General features: G+C 49.9%; 1 protein-coding gene across 1 annotated transcript in view; it reads left to right on the forward strand.

Moving 5' to 3' along the window:
• The first annotated feature begins 12,243 nt into the window (after nucleotides 1-12,243).
• Nucleotides 12,244-22,536, forward strand: part of TRPV1 (transient receptor potential cation channel subfamily V member 1) — a 29,018-nt gene continuing 18,725 nt past the window's right edge. The window contains exons 1-7 of the mRNA XM_081579936.1: nucleotides 12,244-12,994; nucleotides 18,624-18,943; nucleotides 19,679-19,836; nucleotides 19,912-20,064; nucleotides 20,458-20,598; nucleotides 20,736-21,034; nucleotides 22,250-22,429. Coding sequence (XP_081436062.1) covers nucleotides 18,639-18,943; nucleotides 19,679-19,836; nucleotides 19,912-20,064; nucleotides 20,458-20,598; nucleotides 20,736-21,034; nucleotides 22,250-22,429 — 1,236 coding nt within the window. The 5' untranslated portion in view covers nucleotides 12,244-12,994; nucleotides 18,624-18,638. The remainder of the gene's footprint in view (nucleotides 12,995-18,623; nucleotides 18,944-19,678; nucleotides 19,837-19,911; nucleotides 20,065-20,457; nucleotides 20,599-20,735; nucleotides 21,035-22,249; nucleotides 22,430-22,536) is intronic.

Here is a 22,536-nt window from a genome sequence, read left to right on the forward strand (position 1 = left end):
CTGGTGGCTGTGGGCTCCAACTAAGAACACCCCATCCTATGTTCTCACAACACAGCTGGTTGAAGGCATGGAAGAGGGAAGGAAAGGTGGATGGCATGACCAGCAAGGGGGACAGATGCTGTATAGCCCCATCATTCAGGCATATTGTTCCCAAGAGTCTGGCCAGACAGCAGCAAGACCCTTTTCTAGGAGTGTGTCTGTGCAGCAGTGTGTTTTTGCCCCTGCACGTCCCCAGGAGGCCTTCCGAAGGGAGGGATGCAGCTGCATGTGCTCCTGCCAGAGAGAAAGCAGAGAGAACCCCTTGTCCTGATGCCCCAGGCTGGCACTACTGCAGAACTGAGTTTGGGAGGTTGGACATGGCTCTGGGAATCATTTGTAGGTTGTCCCATGCAAAGCCCTGCCTGCCCCACAGTTCTACTGAGACAAGCAGCTGCAGATCACTCGGGAAAGTCATGGAATTTTTCTCTTGGCCAGAATGTCGACAGCATCATTTTGAGAGAGAAGGCACCTCAGGATGTACCGAAGAATAGCAGAGAGCCCTGTCCATCAGGAGGAGCGGATGTCAGGGAGGCAGCCTGTCTTGCATTCCCAGGATTCTCGAGGTGGAGACTGTAAATATAGGATCAGGAGCTGGATAGGTGTCCTGCAAAGCACTGAAACTCTCTGTTCTGTTTCTGCATGTCCACTGTATCTCTCAGGGCTGAGCCTTGCACAGTCCAAGTTTGTTAGCTAGCAGTCCTGCTGCTGTTTCTATTGCTGGTGGCCTGGAGCCTGTGCAGCAGTTTGGGTACAGCTGCCGGGGCCTCATTTCTCCAGTCTGAAGTAATAAACTTCTTACTTCTTCTGCTCCCTTGCTTAGGAGGTACTAGACTGAGCTTCAGCTGAGGAACTGGGTCATTAGTGCTGTTTGTCAACATCTTGATCTTAAGCACAAAGTAGACTTGGACTTTCCCACCTGATTGGTTTCAGTCAGCGAAACATCAACAGAAGTGATCTCCAAAGAAGAAGACTTAGCTTCAGGACCAGGGATCAGGCTTGATCACTCAAGAGATTTTGTATAGCAGAGTTTTATTACAGTGAAAGGGACAGAGAAATCTGAAATAAACATCAGATGGGGGACGGAGAGTGCCCCCCTTGCTAGTCTTAGGAAGGGAGTTATATACTTTTTCAGTTCCCACTCCCATAATACACATTTTAAGATGACAGGATTAGTCAAAGTGTTCTCAAGAAGGAGAAATATGTCCTCAAGCAGGATACATTGTTGTCATATTGGTACAGAGTCATACATTGGTACAGAGTTTAAGGGAAAACATATCCTTGAGCAGGATGAGTTGTTTTGTTGTGTAATCATCAGCTCTGGGCTTAAAGAAAAAAGCATTTGTCCCTTTCTCCTTCTTGAGAACTCCAGACCCCTGCCTTGAGAGCTCCAGCCCCCTTTGTCCTCCTCAGGGACCCCAGACTTATCAACCTACCTAGGAACTGACTCTTTCATTCCCCTCTTTTCTTTTAGGAGAATTATGTTGCCAGGGGAAAGGGGTGTCATTTTCATTCCATAACTACTTCCTGCTGTTGAGGGGCATCATCCCTAAATTGTTGAGGCAACATATTCTCCTAACCCTCATATTGAGGGTCTCTGATCCAAGGGCCTCAAAGTAACAATTGGAAGAGGTTGTAGCACTTGTAGGAGCTTGGACAACCACTTGTTACCTAAAAGCTTTCAGACAGTTAGAAACAAACCCCGTTTTACAGTTACAGATGTAAGGCAAAATAGTAAGTAAACCAAGTTAAAACATATTCAAAATTAAAAGTCACACTATGCCCATAGTTAAGGTACAATATGTTATACCAGTCCATCTTAGGATCATTAGATATCATCAGATCAAGAAGAGCATCACATATGATTGTTGTTGGTGAAGGTATTTGCAGAGTTGAAGAAAGTCCTTTCCCTGAAGTAGAGAAACCCACCATGGGAAGCGTTCAGTTGAGGAGGATGTTGAAAAGCTGAGTCACATAGTTAATTCTAAGGCTTCAGGATATATGACAATATCTGTATGCAAAAACAGTCTGTCATAGAGACAGTCCCTTCTTGGGGCAGTTCAAGCCCTCATTAAAGCTATGGGTAAAACTTTAAACCAACTGTCTTGTGTTTCCTGAGTTAGCTTAGCAGATGCCTCTTAATAATGTCATTAGCCTTTTCAACTTTTTCTGAAGATTGGGGTCTCCAGAAACAGTGTAGGTGACATTTTATTCCTAAAGCTTTCAACACCCCTTGAATTACAGCAGCTTTAAAGGCAGACCATTATCACTCTGAACTTTAGAGCTTAAGATCCCACTTACATCATGAGAAGTCATTACAGTAAGATTTTGCCCATTCCTTAACCTCGGGCTTTAGTGGATACTGCTTTTGACGTGGAAATAAGTGAGGGTCATTGAGCTTGATAACAACAGGAACAGTATTTTGTGCTTGACTCAGTTTTTTCATCAGCCCATACTTTTACATTTTGTTCAGTTAAGAAGAGCAGGTTCCATATTCATGAAAACAGGTCTGGACCCAGACCTCACCTCCCTCTGGCACAATGAGAAAACAGCACAGAGTCCCAGTTGCAGCTTAAAGGACAACTGAAATAATAACGTTCACTCATCCAGACAGTCCCATTATGGTAGTGGATCTGGAGGGAAGGGGGCCAGGGGCTTCAGTGAGCACTGAGAAAGTTGCCCCAGTGTCCAAAAGAAAACCGACTGACTGGCCCCACAGTTGTTAATACCCGGGGCTCCTCAGGGGTTATTAGGACAGGGGCTTGTGTGAGGACCCCTGGGGCCTACGCCTCAGAGGACAGTCTCTTCTCAGTTGTGGTCCTTTACAGACCAGACATGGAGCTGGGTAGCGGCTTAGATGCCTCAAGGCAATCCTGCTTAAGATGCCCCTCCTTTCCACAGTAATAATAAGCCCGTCCCTTTTCACCTGGGTCCCTCTGGGAATTTTTCTCAGGCTGTTTCAGAGTGCATCTAACAGTTGTTGTTGGGGCTCCAGTCTTTTGCCTGGTTCTTTTTTTCCTCCTATTTTCCTCCTCGTATTCTCTGCCATAATATACCGTCTAAGCCAGCTGCAACAGCTCTTTCTAAAGACTGATTTGGTCCAAATGCCTGTTTTAGTAGCTTACGGCAGATATCTGGAGCTGACTGAGTGAGAAATCTATCTTTTAAGATTATTCCTCCTTCTTCATTTTCAGGATCAACATCAGTAAACTTTCAGAGAACCTCCCATAGTCTATCTAGGAATATACCAGGAGTTTCCTTCTCTCCCTGTTCTATGTCAGCCAACTTAGCATAGTCTAAAGTCCTAGCACACACTTGCTTGAGACACAAGCAAGAATACATCTGACAAAGTGACTCTGATCTTACTTCCTTTAACCATGTTATAGTCTCAGTCTAGCACTGTTATGGGAACCACTTGGCTCCCAGTAGGGAGGAGGGCTGTTTCATGTTCCCTCTTTCCCCTGTCTCACATTCAAGTCATTCATCTCCAAAAATAGTAGCTTCCCCCAAAACAAAACTCTTGAGTCAGGAGTCAGCATCTGTCCCAAGACATGCATTATATCTCTCCAATAAGGTCATAAAGTAAAGTTAGTCCTGTAAAGGCTTCTATGTACCCTTTGTATCCTCTAAATAGTCTCGACCACAATTGGGACTGTTTGAATTTCTACCTAGACTGAGGCAACCCCTCTCAAAAGGCTGCCCTGATTCTCAGCCTGTTCAGTTGGGAGCCCCAGATACACGGGCAAAGTAAGAGAACAGGAGGCAGCTGAAGTTTTCACACCCAAATCTGTACCCTTAGGACACAAGTCTGGCATGTCTCACAGAGAGATAAAGAGCAACACATATGGCACTTCTACCCATTTCTCTTATTTTCTACAAAACTGGTCTAATTGTAAAACAGTATTGTAATTGAGATCCTTCAACAGGCCAGCATTCCCCATCCTCCAAAGACGATTATGGCCATCCAGTATCACAGAAGATCAGGCGTGTCTTTTTTAAATTCTGGGAATCAAAACTTGTCCCAGTTTTTTAAAAAATACATTTTTAAAGGAGTGGTTCTGGAACTGCTAACTCCCATATGTAAGAGAGGAAAAAGCGGCATCCACAGCCAAGGCTTCTTTCCGCTGGAGGCGTCCCTCCCTGCTCTAGATGGGGGTGTAGGCAGACTTTCCACCAAAGCTTTCCTTCCCTGGTCAGATTTAGTCTGTCCCTTACCGACACAGGTGCCTTACCCATCCCTCCTGGTTCTACCACTGAGGCGGGGTGGAGATGCACCAGGCATTAGGAGATGAACAGATGGCATCCCAGATTGATTTCTAGTTCCTTACCACCAAGATCTTTGTTTGATTTGCCCTTTTCCTTTGATGCCACCCGGGGTGGAGCAGAGTAGTTTTCTGGAATGCTTCCCAAGCTAGGACTACTAGGGTAAGCATCTGTCTTACATGTGCCTTTGCTCATTCCTGAGTACAGTCCTGACTGAAGTAGAAATGGTGAGTCATAAGGGGATAAACAGCAACCAAAATGTCCCTTCTGAGTGTCGCCATGCCAGTATATGTGATAGCAAAAGGGTTGGCCAGTGAGGAAAAAGTGATTTTTGTCCTCAAGCTACTAGGACCAATCCTTCCGGTTCATTTCCACAGATTCCACAAAAGGAATTACCTAGATACTAGGGAATTGATACAAAAGCCATCAGAGAGCCTTCTCTGGTCTGCTAAGAGCTAGCACTACCAACAGAAAAGGCCCATTGCACTCCCAGTCTGACCAGATCCTGCACCTCCTGATCAGGGTCCTCAAAAACCTCATGGTCACCAGCAATGCTTCTATCCACATAGATCGGAGGCACAACTGTGACAAAGACTCACTTTCAGGTCGCTGGCCCCTGAGGCAGGCAGCCAAGAAAGTGACCTCTAGCCTGAGAGACGGTTCTGGAGCTAGAGCTCCACCTTGCTCTGAAACTGCTGCTGGAGCTAGAATTCCACCTCATTCCGGAACGTGCTCCTAGAAAGTCTGGGTTCCCCGTGACTACCAAGCTTGGGTCTAAGTAAAAGTACACTGTAAATGCATGGATCACAGGTCCCTTGAAAGCCTATGATCCGACAGATTAGGTTAATAGTTCTAATTCCCCACAAAATTATGAAAAGATCAAAGAGACCTGGAAAAGGGGATCAAGAAAAGGAAAGTTCGGTGCACACACTTCACCCATTTCTGTCCACTCCCCTCTCAGGGAGGTTGGGTGCCTCTTAGCATTGGCAGATCGGTATAAACCCCCAACAAGGCTCCCCTTTTGGGGGCTGCCTTCAGTCATTACAAGGCACCGCAGAACCACAGAGCAGGGCTCATCACTTGCTTTGCGCAGGGTGTGTCATTCATTCACACAAACACGCTGTAGAGTTAGTAAAGTAAAGCAGAAAACATGTATACTGAGAGAGCAGAGAGGATAGAGCTCTGAGTGTTCTTACCTTGTCCTGAAGATCCCGGATGAGCCCCTAAGATGATAGCTTAGGGTGAACAATGTTGGATTCACGATCTCCAAAGAAGATTTAGCTTTGGGACCAGGGACCAGGCTTGATCACTCAAGAGTTTTGTATAGCAGAGTTTTATTACAGTGAAAGGGACAGAGAAGCTTCAAGCTTCTGACATAGACATCAGAAGGGGGATGGAGAGTGCCCCCCAGCTAGTCTTATCAAGGCTTATATACTTTTACCAGACTCACTCCCACAAATACATCTTAAATTAACAAGATTAGAACTAACAAATATAGGTCTCACCAGACCCACTCCCACAACACATGTCTTAAGATAATGGGATTAGAACCAACAATATAAAGATCCTACCAGACCCAGTTCCATCATATACATTTCAAGATGACAGGATAAGTCAGAAGGTTCTTGTTAAGGAGAAACATGTCCTCGAGCAAGATACATTGTTATATTGACTAAGGCAAAGCAATGTAGAAAAAAAGTTTGTCTTTTTCTCCTTGAGAGCCCCATACCCCTTTCTCCTTTTCAAGGGCTCCAGAACCTTTTCTCCTCCTCAGGGACCCCAGACTTCTTATCAACCTGCCTAGGAATTGACTCTCCCAGAAGTGTGTCACTTCCAGGCAGAATCCCTTTGGAGCAAGTGTTGAGATTTGCCACACTCCCTTCTCTTTGCTGTAAGTGACCCCAGGTGTCCCAGAGAGGAGGCTCTGCTGGCGTGAGCCCCACGTGAGGACAACGTGGTGTAGAGCCCTCACCCAGTGAGTGACTCGTGCTGTGACTAGGAAATAAACCTTTGACGTTTGATATTGCTGAGATTTGGAGGCTGTTTGTTACTGCAGCTTCACTTACTTTCTCCTGACCGCTACAGCCATGGTAGAGACTGTGCCTGAAAAGTCAACAGCATAGACCCAGATGAATCATCTACTCAGCGCTGGGGGTTCTATCAGGCAAAGTGATGTGTTGTCAAATTCCCATCACTAGAGAATGAAATAAATGCCATAACAGGTTTATCCACATGCCCCGAAGGAGGAGCAATTCATTCTTCATGTAAGCAACATTGAACTAAACCTCAGAGAGTTTCAGTCCATCAATACTAACACCAGTTAGTGTTAGAGTGCCTATGATGGACTAGAAGCTAATCTAGACTTTACTTGCTTGAACTCACTTGATTGTCATGATAATCCTAGAAGGTGGGTTATTATCCCCATTTCACAGATGATGAAACCAAGACACAAAATGTTAAGTAACTTACCTAAGATCACAACGCTAGGATTCCAAACCCAGAGCCCACTTTCTTCAGCATTCTAGGCAGTGAGGTCTGGCTAGGGAAATGTATTTATGTTCAAGTGATTGGCCTGACAGGGGTTGATGAATTGTCTGGTGTCACCTGGTTGTAGGGCAGATGCAAGGGTGTCGTGGGAGTGGTGGCTAGGAATGTTGGTAAGGGTGGTGGATGCTGGACTGAGGTTTTGGACTTTCTCCTTGTAGACAGCAGGTGGGTAGGGAGGCGATTGGGGCTTCTCGGGCTTTGGGAGATTAGCCAGCAGCATGGACTCTGAATTGGAGGCTGGTTGTTATAGGAGGTGCGTCCCAGTTAGAGGGGCCGAGAAAACAGCCTGTGAGAGATGGTGAGTCCGGAACCAGCCAGGAGCAGAGAAGTGAATGCCAGCTCTCCCGCTGCTCACCTCCCTTCCCAGGGCCACACACCTCCCCCACCTGGCTCCTTTGGCCTCTGGCTACATGCACATGACATTTATGTGTCTTTCACGTTCCCTGTATTCTTTTTTTTTTTTGGTCAAGAAAGCCCCTTGATGGCAGCGTCCCTATTAGGTGTTCTCTGCCTTCTCCTCCTCCTGCCTCTGAAGTTGGGCTGATGTCCACCTCACAGGGCAGAGCCCTATGCCTTATCTGATGTCACTGCTTCAGTCCCCCTGCAGCGTATTTGTCACTGGTGATGACTGTATCCAGGGCTTCCCTAGTGGCTCAGATGGTAAATAATCTGCCTGCAATACAGGAGACCCAGGTTCAATCCCTGGGTCAGGAAGATCCCCTGGAGGAGAGCATGGCAACCCACTCCAGTATTCTTGCCCGGGAAGTCCCATGGACAGAGGACCCTGGCGGGCTACAGCCCCTGGGGTCACAAAGAGTTGGACATGAGTGAGCAACTAACACACACACACACACACACACACACACACACACACACACACACACACACGACTGCCTCCAGTACACTGCTCAGTGTTTGCTCCTGGCACGACCTCCTGGCCCCTGGCTTGTGTCAGTTACAGGGAGCCCCACCCTGTAAGCATCAGAGAGAGCCTAGCAGGTCTCCCTCCATATCCATCCCAGCCTCCTGGAGAGCACAGGTGATCTTATTCACCCTCTTCATCACTCTGGGCTCACAAAGCACAGTGAGCTTCAGGAAGGAAGGTTGGTTATGCCTGACTGCTTCTCAGGCATGATTAGATGAACAGGCTACATCTCTAAACTGAGATGTTCTTAGTTTAGAGATGTTCATTGTGTGGCTCATGAAACATTAAGGAAATCTTGTTTTTTTTTTTTTTACCAGAAAACAATTAGTCACCACCTCAAGCTAATGGCCGGATGCAGCTTAGCAGTCAGCAGATGTGGGCTGAAATAATGAGATGTACAACCCCCAGGGCCGCCCAGAGCTGTACCAGTTCACAAGCCCATTCACATGCGTATCTCCGCTAATCCCCAGCAAAGCCCCGGCCGGGCAGGTGCTCTCACCTGTTTTGTGGCTGAAGCAGGCCTGAAGCTTCAGCTACCGACTAAGTTCATGCAGCTGGCATCTGGCGCAGCGGGGCCTCTTCCCTCCTGCCTCCATTCTCTGCCTGCATCCCTGGCCCTCCAACCGCTTCTCGCTTCTCGCTCTGCTCTGGTTGCTCCCCAGGGCCCCAGGTCTTTAGGGCAGGGCTCAGTTGCATGGAGCCAAGAGGGTGTCTGCTTCCTCCCCAGCTCAGATGGCCACCCCCATCTGTGTCTGCAGCACACAGACCCCTTTCACAGATCCCCATCCTCCACGGGAGCTGACTTATGCGGGTCCCTGGGGACACTCACGCACCGACCAAATGCAGAAAAGAAGGTCGTTTTCTTCCTGGTTTGCTGTTTTCCCTCTGGATCTGGGACCCTGAAGCCATTCAAAATTTGGAAGGCAAGACTCACAAATCAGGATGAGATTTAGAAATCTCAGGGCAAGATTTAGAAAGCTCGAGACAAGACTATACTGTCATCACTGTCCTTGAGTGGTATAGGCACCTACAGTAGTGCCTTCCCTAGTCCTTCTGGGCAGGGTCTACCACCTGCTTCCCCCTTGGCTCCTCCCGAGGTGCCAGGCTGACAGGTCTGGACGTTAGCAATCAGGCTCTTTTAGCACAGGGAAGTTTGCTGGTTTTTAGCTGTACCAGAAAGTCTGGGTTCAAATCCGAGAGGAACCCATGTAAATGAAGAAAATACATTAGTCTCCTATTGCCAGGGTCTCCCATTGACAGAGAAGCCTGGCAAGCTGCAGTGCAGTCCATGAGGTCTCAAAGAGTCAGACACGACTGAGACACTGAACTGCCGGGGACAGTGTGCCCTATGGTGGAAACAGAGACAGAGAATTGTGGCCATTAGGGATGCTGGTAATTTTAGCCTAGGCCACACCAGACTTGGCTCAGTCATGTGCTGTGAGACCTCCATTGCTTTTCTGTGCTGCCTCTGGTCCCCATCAGACTGGAACTTGGAGGGGGCGCCCTTACAAAAACATGATCTACTTACAAGGAGTTTTAATAGATGCATCATTACATAGATCCAAGAACACTGTGTTTCAAATAATGACTCAGAAACCACACTGATGGTGGCAAGGCTCAGTCCTGAGGTCTTGTCCCAATGCTGTTTTATGAGCTTTAGTAGAACCACTCAGGGCAGGCGCTGTTCAGATAAGGCCAGGCCAGCACACACCTTTTGGAAAGGAACGGAGCTAGGCTTGAGAAGGGAAATGGATGCCAGAGACTCCCTGGAGCCACTGAAATCTGCAAAGTCATATACAAACATTAGAGAAGTTAAAGCTAAATACAAGTTTTAGGAAGCTCCAGGTGAGACAGTTGTCACTGTCCTTGGGCAGTTTGCATGGCCTGTCTGCTCTCCATTGCTTTATCTGTAAAGTGGGCACAAAGTTGTATTCACCTTGTGAAATTTTGCAAGGGTCCAATAAGATAGTGCATATAAATTGCTTATCCCAGTGCCAGGCACTCTGCCTGCCTTTATTGTTGGCATTGTGATCAAATGCACCAATAGTCCTAGGAAATCATCCTTTGTAGGAGGTGGGATTTGAATGATAGAATCTCAGCATCTGTAGGTCTCACCTGCCACCTGGGCCCAGTGGGATGGGTCTTGAGCAGAGGGAGGGCAGGCACCATTAGTGTGGCTGGGGAGGAGGTGTGTCTAGGTGACAGGAGGGTGGACCACAGTGGGAGAGGGGCCTGGGGCTGTGAACTCAGGGTGCCAGGTGGAGGGGCGGGGCCTTGTTGGGTAAGGGGGCAAGATAAAGATGATGTTTAATTTTTTTTGTCTGTACCATGTGGCAAGTGGGATCTTAGTTTCCTGACCAGGGATTGAACCTGCGTCTCCTGCATTGGAAGTGCGGACTCTTAACCACTGGACCATCAGGGAATCCCATCCACTCATTTTTAGATGTTCTGCCTTAGCCCAGACAGCGAGGGCAGAGGAGGAGAGGACGAAGATGCTGGACTTGGTGACCAGAAGGAAGATGGTTCCTTTTCAGGCAGGAACGTGGTGGGAAGGGGATGGGGGGGAGAGTGAGGGGAGTGGAGGCCACCTTGGGAGGTGCTGAGGGGAAGGCACTCAGAGTCTTCACCTGGAGATTCCAGGAGGCAGGGATGGAGCTTGAGGGAGAGGGCTGGGCTGGACCCCCGGGTGAAAGAGTTGCTGTCTTGGAATGTCAGATGGGTTCTTGGAGGGATGAGAATCTCAGAGAAGGAGAAGGTAAGGGTCCCCGTGTGGAAAGAAGGGCTTGGCAGCAAGAGACCAAGGAGATGGAGAAGGAGCTGTCAGGGAAGGAAGAGAAGGGCCAGGATTTCTCCTGCAGCTCTCGGAGCATGCACAGTACCACGTAGACTCCGGGATGTTGTCAACTTTCAGTGCCTCTCTTGCGAAGAGAACACCTTTAGTGATCTGTGCTGTCCTCACCGGAGGCAGAAATCACTTTGGACACTAAGGAGACGGTCATGGAGGAGAGGAGTGACCCCTTCCCCGACATCCCCCTCCCGCCCTTTCCTGAACATTGCTCCTGGGCTGGCCAGTGTTCTCAGCACCTTTCTCAGATGTGTTCCACCTGTGCCCGGGGGCTGCCCACGGCTGGGACCCCAGCTGGGCCCAGGCTCTGTGTGAGCCAGGGCTGTACCTGATCCAGTGTCTGCACGTCACAGTCTCCATACTGAAGTGTATTTAAAACTCTTGATCTGTACACTTAAAAGTGATTAAAATGGTAGCTTATATTGTACATGTTTTATCAAAGAAAAGAATGAATTCCAAGTTTCAGTTTTTAAAAATTAATTTTTATTGGAGTACAGTTGACTTACAATGCTGTGTTAGCTTTCTGCTGTAGGGCAAAGTGAACCAGTTATACATACATACATACATGCTTATTTATTTATTTATTCATTTATTTAATTTTTTTTGTCTGTACCATGTGGCATGTGGGATCTTAGTTCCCTGACCAGGGATTGAACCTGCATCTCCTGCATTGGAAGGGCAGACTCTTAACCACTGGATTGTCAAGGAAGTCCTATCCATTCTTTTTTAGATTCTATTCCCATATAGGTCATTGTCTAGTACTGAGTAGAGTTCTTTGTGCTATACAGTAGGTCCTTATTTGTTCCAAGTTTCTTTTAAATTGAAGCTAAAATGGCATCTATCAAATGACACATATATGAAAAAGTGTGCAAGCAGGGGACATGGTATTGCATAGTGAAATGGGCCCAGCTTCCTTGCCCGACCAGCACTGTGACCCGGGCAGCCATCTAATTGCTAGAGGTCACAGATTTCTCGTCTGTAAAGTGGGTACGACAGGCTCCATCCTCCTGCTGTGCAGGGCTGTGGTGTGGTCTGGGCACGGGGTCGGTAAGAGCTCTTGGTAAACTGTAGAGAGTCATGCAGGACCCATGTGGTATCTGCGCTTCCATCCTGACTCAGGGGTCAGAGCTTCTTGCAGTGGGCCTCTACGGCACGTGGCTGCCCTTTTCAGGCTGTGTCTCTCCCAAAACTTATTGGAGTGCTGTAGGGTTCCCATGGGTAGCTGCTAGAGCAGCTTCTTGGGCTTTTGGGGCTGCAGACTGTGTAAACTTTGTGTGAGCGTTCAGTCATGTCTGACTCTTTACGACCCCATAGATTGTAGCTCTCCAGGGTCCTCTGTCCATGGGATTCTTCAGTGGGTTATCATTTTCTACTCCAGGGGATCTTGCCAACCCAGGAACTGAACCCACGTCTCCCGCACTGGCAGGCAGATTCTTTACCACTATGCCACCTGGGAAGCCCTAGTGAGCCTTATACAACCTTATAAGGTGTGTACCTGGAAAGACTTTGAGGTTTTCCTCAGGCAGTTTCTGGAAGGGAATTAACTTGATGAATTTTCTCCTGTTCCTTTAGGGCCATACTAGGACACATTAGAAAATCAACCCTCATTGTTTTCCGTGTGTTCCAGGAGGAACTCCAGTTGAGAAAGGCTGGACCTGACAGACCCAGAAGTGCCCCGACTGCCATTCCCACACCAGATTTGGACACACGGGGAATGAGAGGCCCTTGAGAGACAGGGACTGGCTCTGAGTCACTCAGAGTTGGTGGCAAAGGCAGCACCCAAAACCAGGAGGTCCCTGATTGCCAGGTCAGGATTCTGTGATGGGTGACACAACCCTTTCCTTTCCTTCCACATTTGGGAAATGGAGCAGTGTTAGAGCCCTGGCTTTGACATCTCTGGTCATGCTGTTTGTCAAACTGTTACCCCAGACCACACTGTCTGCCAGGCTAGTGGGTCTGGGAGGCCTGAGCACCCCCCTCCTTCCTTGAGAGCTGAAGTCACCAGCTCTGGCTGGTTCTGGGCTGCGTGTGGCTGAGTGCACTGCGGCCCTGGCATGGTTGGAGGAGGGGCATCAGCTGAGTGGTTTCTGAAAAAAAGGGCAAAAATGATGGGAAAGGCTTTGGAATCCTCTGGGAATCGGAGCCTCGGCAACAGCAGTTGCTGCTGTTGCTGGAAACATTTTCCTTGAGTGCCAGAGCGCACCCACAGCCCGTCCCTGCCAGTCAGAGCAGCTGTGACCCGGGGAGGGGCCAAGGACCCTCACGGAGGCAGGGCAGGGGCGGCTCTTCTCGCCACACCAGCTCAGCTCTCCTTTGGAGCAGAACAGCCTTCAAGCTCGCCGCACCTGCCGGGCCTGAGGTGTGCCTGCATCCAGCTGGTGAGTCCCTTTTGTAGTGGGATGGCCAATGCAGACGTTTGCTTTCAGAAATGGCACAGTGAGCCGTCTAAAGCTGGGCCATGCCTTTTCTAGTTGTGTGACTATGGGTCATTCAATGAGCCTCTTGGCGCCTCATCTGAAAACAGGGGTAATAACAGTGGCTTCCTCAAAGGCCGTGGTGCACTAGGGAACTTGGCCTGGCTAGTCATGAGCACTTGGTAAGTGACAATGGAGGCTGCCATTACCTGTGCCAGGGACATCCTGGGGCCAAGAGGCTTTGGCTGCAGCAGAGGCTGGCAGTTGGTTTGTGGCTGGAGGATTCAGTGTGTATGTAGTCCTCTCTGGAGTAAAGGAATGCTGGGCCAGGAGGAAGGAGCCCTGGATTCTTGTCTAACCTCTCTTTTTTGTTGGGTTCCTCTGGCTCTTCATCCATGGGTTGCAAAGTCCCCAGCTCTGCATCCCTTCTTAGGAAATGCTCAGGTAGGGTGCTGGGATGAGCATGATCAGGGCTGGGCCCTGGACCAACTCCCAAAAGCCTGCAGAGAGGCCAGATGCAGATGGATACTTTGGGCGGAGAGGTGACGAGGAGACCTATATCCCACGATGTCTCACCTGGACTGGAGAGAGTAAGGGAGGCTTGTCCCAGCTGGTGGGCAGTGTCCTTCCTGGCTCTGGAGTTGAGAAAGACCCTGAGGCTAAACCAGGGCTTCGCTGGGAGGGTCATTTTCTCAAGACCACTCTTCAGTACAGATTGGTGAGTTTGTGAATCTTGTGTTAAACAGAACCACCATCTCCATCAAACACCCCTAAATCATGGAAATTGCCCCATCTCTGTAGCATGTTTGGCTATGACAGGTGAACAGCTCTGGGGCTCCCATGCTGGGCACACCCCAGGACTGGCAGTGCAGAGTATCTTGTCCCTGTTCACCTTCTTAAGAATTGCGTTAGCCGCTCCGTCATGTCTGACTCTTTGCGACCCCATGGACTGTAGCCTGCCAGGCTCCTCTGTCCATGGGATTCTCCAGGCAAGAATACTGTAGTGGGTTGCCATTTCCTATTCAAGGGGATCTTCTCGACCCAGGGATCAAATCCATGTCTGCTGAATGGCAGGTGGATTCTTTACTGTCTGAGCCACCAGAGAAGACCGTTCACCCTCCTAGTCTAGAGCAATTGACCTGTTAGTCCCTGTCCCGCCCTCTGTCCAGGGAGAAGGTTGGTTTCCAGTAGGGAATCAGGTGCAGCACCTGCAGGGCAGATTCAGAGTTTGTTGACTGACTGACTGGGAGCATTGTGTGGGTTGCTTCACGCTTACTGCGTTTGGTTAGATTGGGACCAGTCAGAGAAACAGGCAAAACTGCAAAAAAGGACATCATTGAAAGGTTTGCAGTGGCTTCTGCTAATGGGTGCTCTCTTGCTAGGCTGTTAAAGCTGCTAGTTGGGGAGCAGGTCTATTCCTGGTTCTATAGCCAGCCTTGTCCAAGGGGAAACATTCTTGGGAGACCCAGGCCTGGCATATGGCCTGGGCCTTATTTGTGTTTGTTTTGAGGTTTTCAGCTTCCTAGGATGCTTGTTTTGAGCAGGAGGGTGCTACAGAATTGGGGCTGCTGAGTCGAAGACACTTTTCCCCACCTGCCTGGCCCCAGGGCTGGGAGGACCAGGTTTGATTGGCCTCTGGGTCTTAGTGTGGGGTCTGGGGCTGAGTTTAATGGCTGAGAAAGAGCCCTGAGCCTTTGGGAAAGGTGGTAGAGAGCTGGAGAGGCTCTGAGGCCAGGGATTAAATCCAGGTTCCAACTTTTCCTAACTATGCATACCCGGGGTAAGTCATATAATTGCTCTGTGCCTCAGTTCCCTCATCTGTAAAGCAGTTACCTCTTAGAGATGTGAGAATAAAGTGAGCAAATGCATGTGAAGGGTTAGAGCAGTGCTTTCCTTTGCACGGCACATGCTCAAAGCATCAACTACTCTCATTCTCATTAGCCTCCTGTGCCCTTTAATTGCCAATAGGCTCCCCCATACTACGAATAAGTCTTGATGGGAAGTTGTCTCCTGGGAGCACAGATAGTACACTGTGTCCCTGCTTCTGAAGCTTCTCATGGCTTCCTGCCATCTGAGCGATAACGTTTACATCCTGCTCCTTGGCATTCAAGGCCGACAGCCATCTGGTTCTGATCCCACTGGCTTCTTCTTCATCACTTACTCTGTGGCTCCTCATCCTCTCCCCTAGTCCCAGCCCAGCCTCGTTTCACTTCCAGGCCCAGCTCATCTGTCACCTCCTCCATGATGCCGTCTTCAGCACTCCGGGCCCTCCTGTGGTTCCCCTTGCCCCAGCCAGCCCCTGGTTTTTGTCTCTGAGGGAGTCTTGGTCCTCTTTGTGCCCCCAGCACTGGGCTGGCCACCCGGTAGGGTCAGTGGAAGGAGGGTGAGTGATGGGATGCACACATGGATATTGGTTGGAAGTGGGGCTTTGTGTGGCCGGGCATACTTTCTGCAGCAAGGCTTCTACCTGATGGATGAATCAGAGAAAGACTCAGGCCCTCCTGAATGCAGAACAACAGACAGGAGGGGAAAGCAGCCAACAGTCAGTGTCTGTCCTGCTTGCAGGTTGTGAAATGGTGAGGCTGCCTTTTTTTTTTTTCCTGCATGAATCTGGGCATCAGATCATAGCTGATCTATTGGCACAGTCTAGCCATGTGCTCTGAGTTTTCACTGCCCAAACTTTCACCTGACCATGAAGGGAGGAGAAGCCTTCCATTTCTTCAGTGGCTGTTTTTCTGGAATCCGGCCGCTGCTGGAACATGAATTTCTCTAACTTCCTTTGGAAACGGGAGCTAGAAGTGTCTGTAACTGATCTCGCTCATTTCCCAGCACAGCTTTTTTACATAAAGGGGTGGATCAGGCAAGCTTGCTGCCTGGGAGTTCACAGGGCAAGGGGGAGAGTAACAGGTAGAAATCGCTAGACAGCAGGTATATGGTGCTTATAGGGTCATGAGGATGGATGAAAGAAGCTGGGCCACCCTGGAGGGGGAGGAGAGCATCATCAGTGCAGAGTTAGGGGGCATGAGGAAGTGGCATCAGTGGGGAGGTGGCATCTGAGAGGTGACAGGGTTCGGACAAGAGGAGAAGGAGGAAAAAGCACTGCACGTGGAGGCACCAGGGAGGCCAAGGCCCCCGAGATGTGGGACATCCCTGGGTACTAGGGAGTGATGATGCCCAGTCGGGAGGGGAAGAGTAGGAGAAGAGTTTAGGGAGTAGAAAACAGTATCAACATGTTTACAGCCATAGGTGCTGGCACCAGCTCCCCGTGTAACTCAAGGTGTTCACATGTCAAAGGTCCATCAGCCCCAAATCACTTAAAGTCTAAACGTTCAGCCCCAGTTCAGTTCAGTTCAGTCGCTCAGTTGTGTCCGACTCTGTGACCCCACAGACTGCAGCGCACCAGGCCTCCCTGTCCATCACCAACTCCTGGAGCTTGCTCAAGCTCATGTCCATCGAGCTGGTGATGCCGTGCAAACATTTCATCCTCTGTCGTCCCCTTCCCCTCCCACCTTCAATCTTTCCCAGCATCAAGGTCTTTTCCAATGAGTTAGTTCTTTGCATCAGGTGGCCAAAGTATTGGAGTTTCAACTTCAGCATCAGTCCTTCCAAAGAATATTCAGGACTGATCTCCTTTAGGATGGACTGGTTGGATCTCCTTGCAGTCCAAGGGACTCTCAAGAGTCTTCTCTAGCACCACAGTTCAAAAGCATCAGTTCTTTGGCGCTCAGCCTTCTTTATAGTACAAATCTCACATCCATATATGACTACTGTAAAAACTAAAGCTTTGACTAAATGGACCTTTGCAGGCAAAGTAATGTCTCTGCTTTTTAATGTGCTGTCTAGGTTGGTCATAGCTTTTCTTCCAAGGAGCAAGCATCTTTTAATTTCATGGCTGCAGTCACCATCTGCAGCGATTTTGTAGCCCAAGAAAATAAAGTCTGTCACTGTTTCCATTGTTTCCACATCTATTTGCCATGAAGTGATGGGACCAGATGCCATGATCTTTGTTTTCTGAATGTTGAATTTTAAGCCAGCTGTTTCACTCGCCTTTCACTTTCATCAAGGGGCTCTTTAGTTCCTCTTCGCTTTCTGCCATAAAGGTGGTATCATCTGTATATATGAGGTTATTGATATTTCTCCTGGCAATCTTGATTTCAGCTTGTGCTTCATCCAGCCTGGCGTTTCGCATAATATACTCTGCATATAAGTTAAATAAGCAGGGTGACAATATATAGCCTTGACGTACTCCTTTCCCGATTTGGAACCAGTCTATTGTTCCACATCCCATTCTGTTGCTTCTTGACCTGTATACAGATTTCTCAGGAGGCAGGTAAGATAGTCTGATATTCCCATCTCTTTAAGAATTTTCCAGTTTGTTATGATCTACACAGTCAAAGGCTTTGGCATAATCAATAAAGCAGAAGTAGATGTTTTTCTGGAACTCTCTTGCTTTTTCTATGATCCAACAGATGTTGGCAATTTGATCTCTGGTTCCTCTGCCTTTTCTAAATCCAGTTTGAACATCTGGAAGTTCATGGTTCACACACGTACTATTGAAGCCTCACTTGGAGAATTTTGAGCATTGCTTTGCTAGCATGTGAGATGAGTGCAATTGTGGGGTAGTTTGAAAATTCTTTGGCATTACCACTCTTTAGGATTGGAGTGAAAACTGACCTTTTCCAGTCCTGTGGTCACTGCTGAGTTTTCCAAATTTGCTGGCATATTGAGTGCAACACTTTAACAGCATCATCTTTTAGAATTTGAAATAGCTCAACTGGAATTCTACCACCTCCTCTAGCTTTGTTCATAGTGATGCTTCCTAAGGCCCACTTGGCTTTGCATTCCAGGATGTCTGGCTCTAGGTGAGTGATTACACCATCATGGTTATCTGGGTCATGAAGATCTTTTTTTGTATAGTTCTTCTGTGTATTCTTGCCACCTCTTCTTAATATCTTTGCTTCTGTTAGGTCCATACCATTTCTGTCCTTTATTGTGCCCATCTTTGCATGAAATGTTCCTTTGGTATCTCTAATTTTCTTGAAGAGATCTCTAATCTTTCCCATTCTATTGTTTTCCTCTATTTCTTTGCACTGATCACGGAGGAAGTGGAGTGTGAGGGTCGGTCTTCGCCAGCCAACTTGTTCCTGGAAATGCAGAATGCTTGGCTCTTTGGGTCTGAGCTATCTTCATTGTTCAGTTCCTTCCCGAATGCATAACCAGTGATAAGCTCTCCTTCCAGTTTCCCCATTCTCATCTTGGGGGAGTCAGGGCAGTTGTTAGCATCCCCATTCTACAGACGAGGCAACTGAGGCCCAGAGAAGGTGAGTGATCCATCCATCTGATGTCTCCAAGTTGAGGGCTCTTCCATCTCTGGAGGCTGATGGCCAGGGGTCTGCTAGGTCTGCTACCCACTGGGGCCTCTGGGGTGGGAGTTACTACACCCCAAAAGCTTTCTTTTTGGAAGGCTGGGAGTAGCAGCTGTTGGACTTTTGGGGGTTCCTGCTTCACAGGGGCCTTTGCAACAAGGCCACTGGGGGCAGGGTCATGCAGTCCTCCAGCTGGGAACAAGCCTGATCTTGGGGGCTGCCCACAGGCTGCCTCCTGGGCCATGGAGAATCTGGCACGGATGAAGAAATGGGGGAGCTCAGAATCACGGGAATCTCAGGACCTGCCTCAAGAGGACTCCTGCCCAGACCCCCTGGATGGAGACCCTAACTCCAGGCCAGCTCCAGCCAAGCCCTACAGCTTCCCCACAGCCAAGAGCCGCAGCCGGCTCTTTGGCAAGGGTGACTCGGAGGACACATCCCTCATGGACTGCTCTTATGAGGAAGGCCAGCTGGCATCCTGCCCAGCCATCACCATCAGCCCTGTAGTCATCATCCAGAGGCCTGGGGATGGCCCCACCTGTGTCAGGTAAGCTGCATGCGGAGCCCAGCCTCCCTCTCCATCAGGAGCCTAACTGGCCCAGCTGGCTGAGATCCCAGCCATGGAGACTCCACGTGGTACTTGAGTTTATGGGCAGAAGGTCGCAGAGCTGGGGAGCTGAGGGGGCCTCCAGATGGTCCAGTGTCTGTACTCACAGAAGGTTCAGGACGTGTGGTCACACATGCTGGCATGTATGCTGATCCTAGCTGTTGGCTGATCTCTGGATCCAGGCTTTGAAGGCATGCCAGCCTTAATCATGTAGACTTCAAGTTGGAAAGCTCAAGGGCAAGATGCTTTTAGACAGAGTACAAGACCACTCCAGTGAGCGTTCAGAAACCTCCCACCATCTCCAAGGCAGGACAGGGGCTCCCGTGGGCTGGCTGACTCCTGGAGCCCTGTGAGGATGCTCTTCCATTTAGCTGAACCCCTGTCACCAACCCCCTCCAGGCTACCCCAGCCTCTGAGTGGGCAGAGAAGTGAGTGGCCTGGGTGTTGTAGGAAGTGGTGGCTGCAGAGACTTTCTAGCTGATGCTTACAGACAGAAAGGGGGTACATGTGCCCCACTGTTCCCTTTTACAACCTGGACTAAGGGTTGGCTTTCTTATTACATTTTTCCCCATTTTGGTGTGTCCTGGGGTCTAGTGGTTCTCCCCGACCAGTTCTGAAGGTCTCAAGGCTGAGGGGAGACCAGGGTATGAGACAAAGGTGTTCTCTGGTCCACAGGCAGCTGTCCCAGGACTCTGCTGCCACCGAGAACCTCAAGCTCTATGATCGCAGGAAGATCTTTGAAGCAGTCGCTCAGAATAACTGTGAGGAGCTGGAGAGCCTGCTGCTCTTCCTGCAGAAGAGCAAGAAGCATCTTATGGACAGCGAGTTCAAAGGTGGCCCCGAGGCTGTTGGGTTCCCGGGAGGCGCTTCCCCGCAGCACCTGCTCTGACCCCTGCTTTGTCTTGCAGACCCGGAGACAGGGAAGACCTGTCTGCTGAAAGCCATGCTCAACCTGCACAACGGGCAGAACGACACCATCCCCCTGCTCCTGGAGATAGCCCGGCAGACAGACAGCCTGAAGGAGCTTGTCAACGCCAGCTACACGGACAGCTACTACAAGGGTGAGGCAGCCAGGGCTGGCATGGCTCTACCTACATGCTCTCCTGGAGTGAGGGGGCACCCTCACACCCCTGACAAGCCTCTGAGCCCCATACTCCCTTTCCCAGCCACTGAATCAGTATCTCCTGGTCCTGGGGGTTCCCTGCCTCTCCCACCTCTGGCTTGCTGCTCCTTGCTCTTTGGCAATTTTGAGTCCTTCAGCTCCCAGTCTGGTGTTCCCTGTTCCTGGGAGGTCTCTACTCCTGCTCAGGGACTCCTTGGGCATCTTTAGGGTATCCTGGCTTCCTCTGTTGGGGGAGTCATCCCACACATTTTGTCCAGGCCCTCCCTCAGCACCTGGCCAGTCACCCCCTCAGGACTACCAGCCCCAAGCCAAGAGCATGCTTCCTCCGCAGGCCAGACGGCGCTGCACATAGCCATCGAGAGGCGGAACATGGCACTGGTGACCCTCCTGGTGGAGAACGGGGCTGATGTCCAGGCTGCGGCCAACGGGGACTTCTTTAAGAAAACCAAAGGGCGACCTGGCTTCTATTTTGGTAGGGAGACCATGTGGTAGACACTTAGCATCTTGGAAGTTTGGGGTGGAGACAGAGGGAGTTGGAGGCCAGGTGGTGCAAGGGCCAAGCCAGTCTCTTTCCGGGGAGGCCCACCCTGTGCCTGTGGTTGGCTGCAGGTGAGTTGCCCCTCTCCCTGGCCGCGTGCACCAACCAGCTGGGCATTGTGAAGTTCCTGCTGCAGAACTCCTGGCAGCCGGCCGACATCAGCGCCAGGGACTCGGTGGGCAACACGGTTCTGCACGCGCTGGTGGAGGTGGCCGACAACACAGCTGACAACACCAAGTTCGTGACAAGCATGTACAATGAGATTCTGATCCTGGGGGCCAAACTCTACCCTACGCTGAAGCTGGAGGAGCTCACCAACAAGAAGGGGCTGACGCCACTGGCTCTGGCTGCCCGGAGTGGGAAGATCGGGGTAGGGAGGAGGGGTCACGCCTGAGCTGAGGGTGCTGTGGGAGGGGGTCTGCCTGCCTTACTGAACTTCTGGCATCAGAAGATGCTGCCACATCAGCCTGTAGTGGGGTAGGAGGGTTGAGGAGTTAAAGTAAGCCAGAGGAATTGTGAGATGTTGAACAGAAGCCAGCAGCACACGTATGGCCAGTTCTTTTCTCTTTCCTATACTATTTTTTAAAAAACTTTTTATTTTGTATTAGAGTGTAGCCAATTAGGGCTTCCCAGGTGGTGCTAGCAGTAAAGAACCTGCCTGCCAATGCAGGAAACATAAGAGACATGGTTCGATCCCTGAGTTGGGAAGATCCCTTGGAGAAGAGCATGGCAACCCACTCCAGTATTCCTGCCTGGAGAATCCCATGGACAGAGGAACCTGGCGAGCTACAGTCCATGGGGTCAAAAAGAGTCAGACATGACTCAAGCAACTGAGCACACAAGCATGGATAGCCAATTAACAAACAGTGATAGTTTCAGGTGAACAGTGAAGAGACGCAGCCGTGAATATAGATGTATGAATTCTCCGCCAAACTCCCCTCCTGTACAGGCTGCCCACATGCGGCTGTTTCTGATTTTCAACTCTGAGCATCACCAACAAGCCATGGGGTGAGGGTGGGTTGAGCCAAGAGTGAAATGGAAAGAGAAACTGTTGGTGCTTTTTCATGCTTTTTTTTTTTAGGTGATAGGGAGTCCTAATGGGGTAGGACAGGCTTCCAAGTCTGTAGATGATGTCAGGCCATGGAAGGCTGAAGGTGGGGCTGGGCAGCTGGGAATTGGGGGTGGGTGGGAGTTTCTCAGTACCAGGGGATTCTAGGAGCTGGTCCCTGCCCATACTGAGTCTCTTAGGATGAGAAGCCTGGCTTTATAACTTTGGTTTTATTTCTTGAATTTTCTTTATTTCCTTTTGGCATGAGGTTTTCTAGAGGGGAACACTGCAGTCCTTCACTGAGAACTGGGGGGCCAGGTGTGATCAGGTGATAGGTCTGAGGCATTGGGTAGCTTGATCTAGAAGGCAGTTAAGAGATTGCCGAATGTGGGTGGGGACCCTCCTGGGGCTTGGGCAGGGTCTTCAGTGGGCTCCGAAGCAGAATTCTTCTTGGAACAGAGCTAGTGGCCCGGTGGGGGTGCAGCCTGTGCAGGGCCTCAGGCTGGCCTCTGACAGGTTCTCGTGTCCCCGGGGCAGGTCTTGGCTTATATTCTCCAGAGGGAGATCCAGGAGCCTGAGTGCAGGCACCTGTCCAGGAAGTTCACCGAGTGGGCCTACGGGCCCGTGCACTCCTCACTCTACGACCTGTCCTGTATCGACACCTGCGAGAAGAACTCAGTGCTGGAGGTGATCGCCTACAGTAGCAGCGAGACCCCTGTGAGTGGACCGGGGCCGGGACCCAGCTTCCGGTCTCACTGCAGGGAGGGCTTCTGGTCTCACTGCAACCCCAGCCCCCTCTCCAGGCCCTGATCTGACTTTGCCTG

Source organism: Giraffa tippelskirchi, chromosome 3, assembly GCF_054371585.1.
Source record: "Giraffa tippelskirchi isolate mGirTip1 chromosome 3, T2T-mGirTip1v1.2.pri, whole genome shotgun sequence".
NCBI classification, from domain to species: Eukaryota; Metazoa; Chordata; class Mammalia; order Artiodactyla; family Giraffidae; genus Giraffa; species Giraffa tippelskirchi.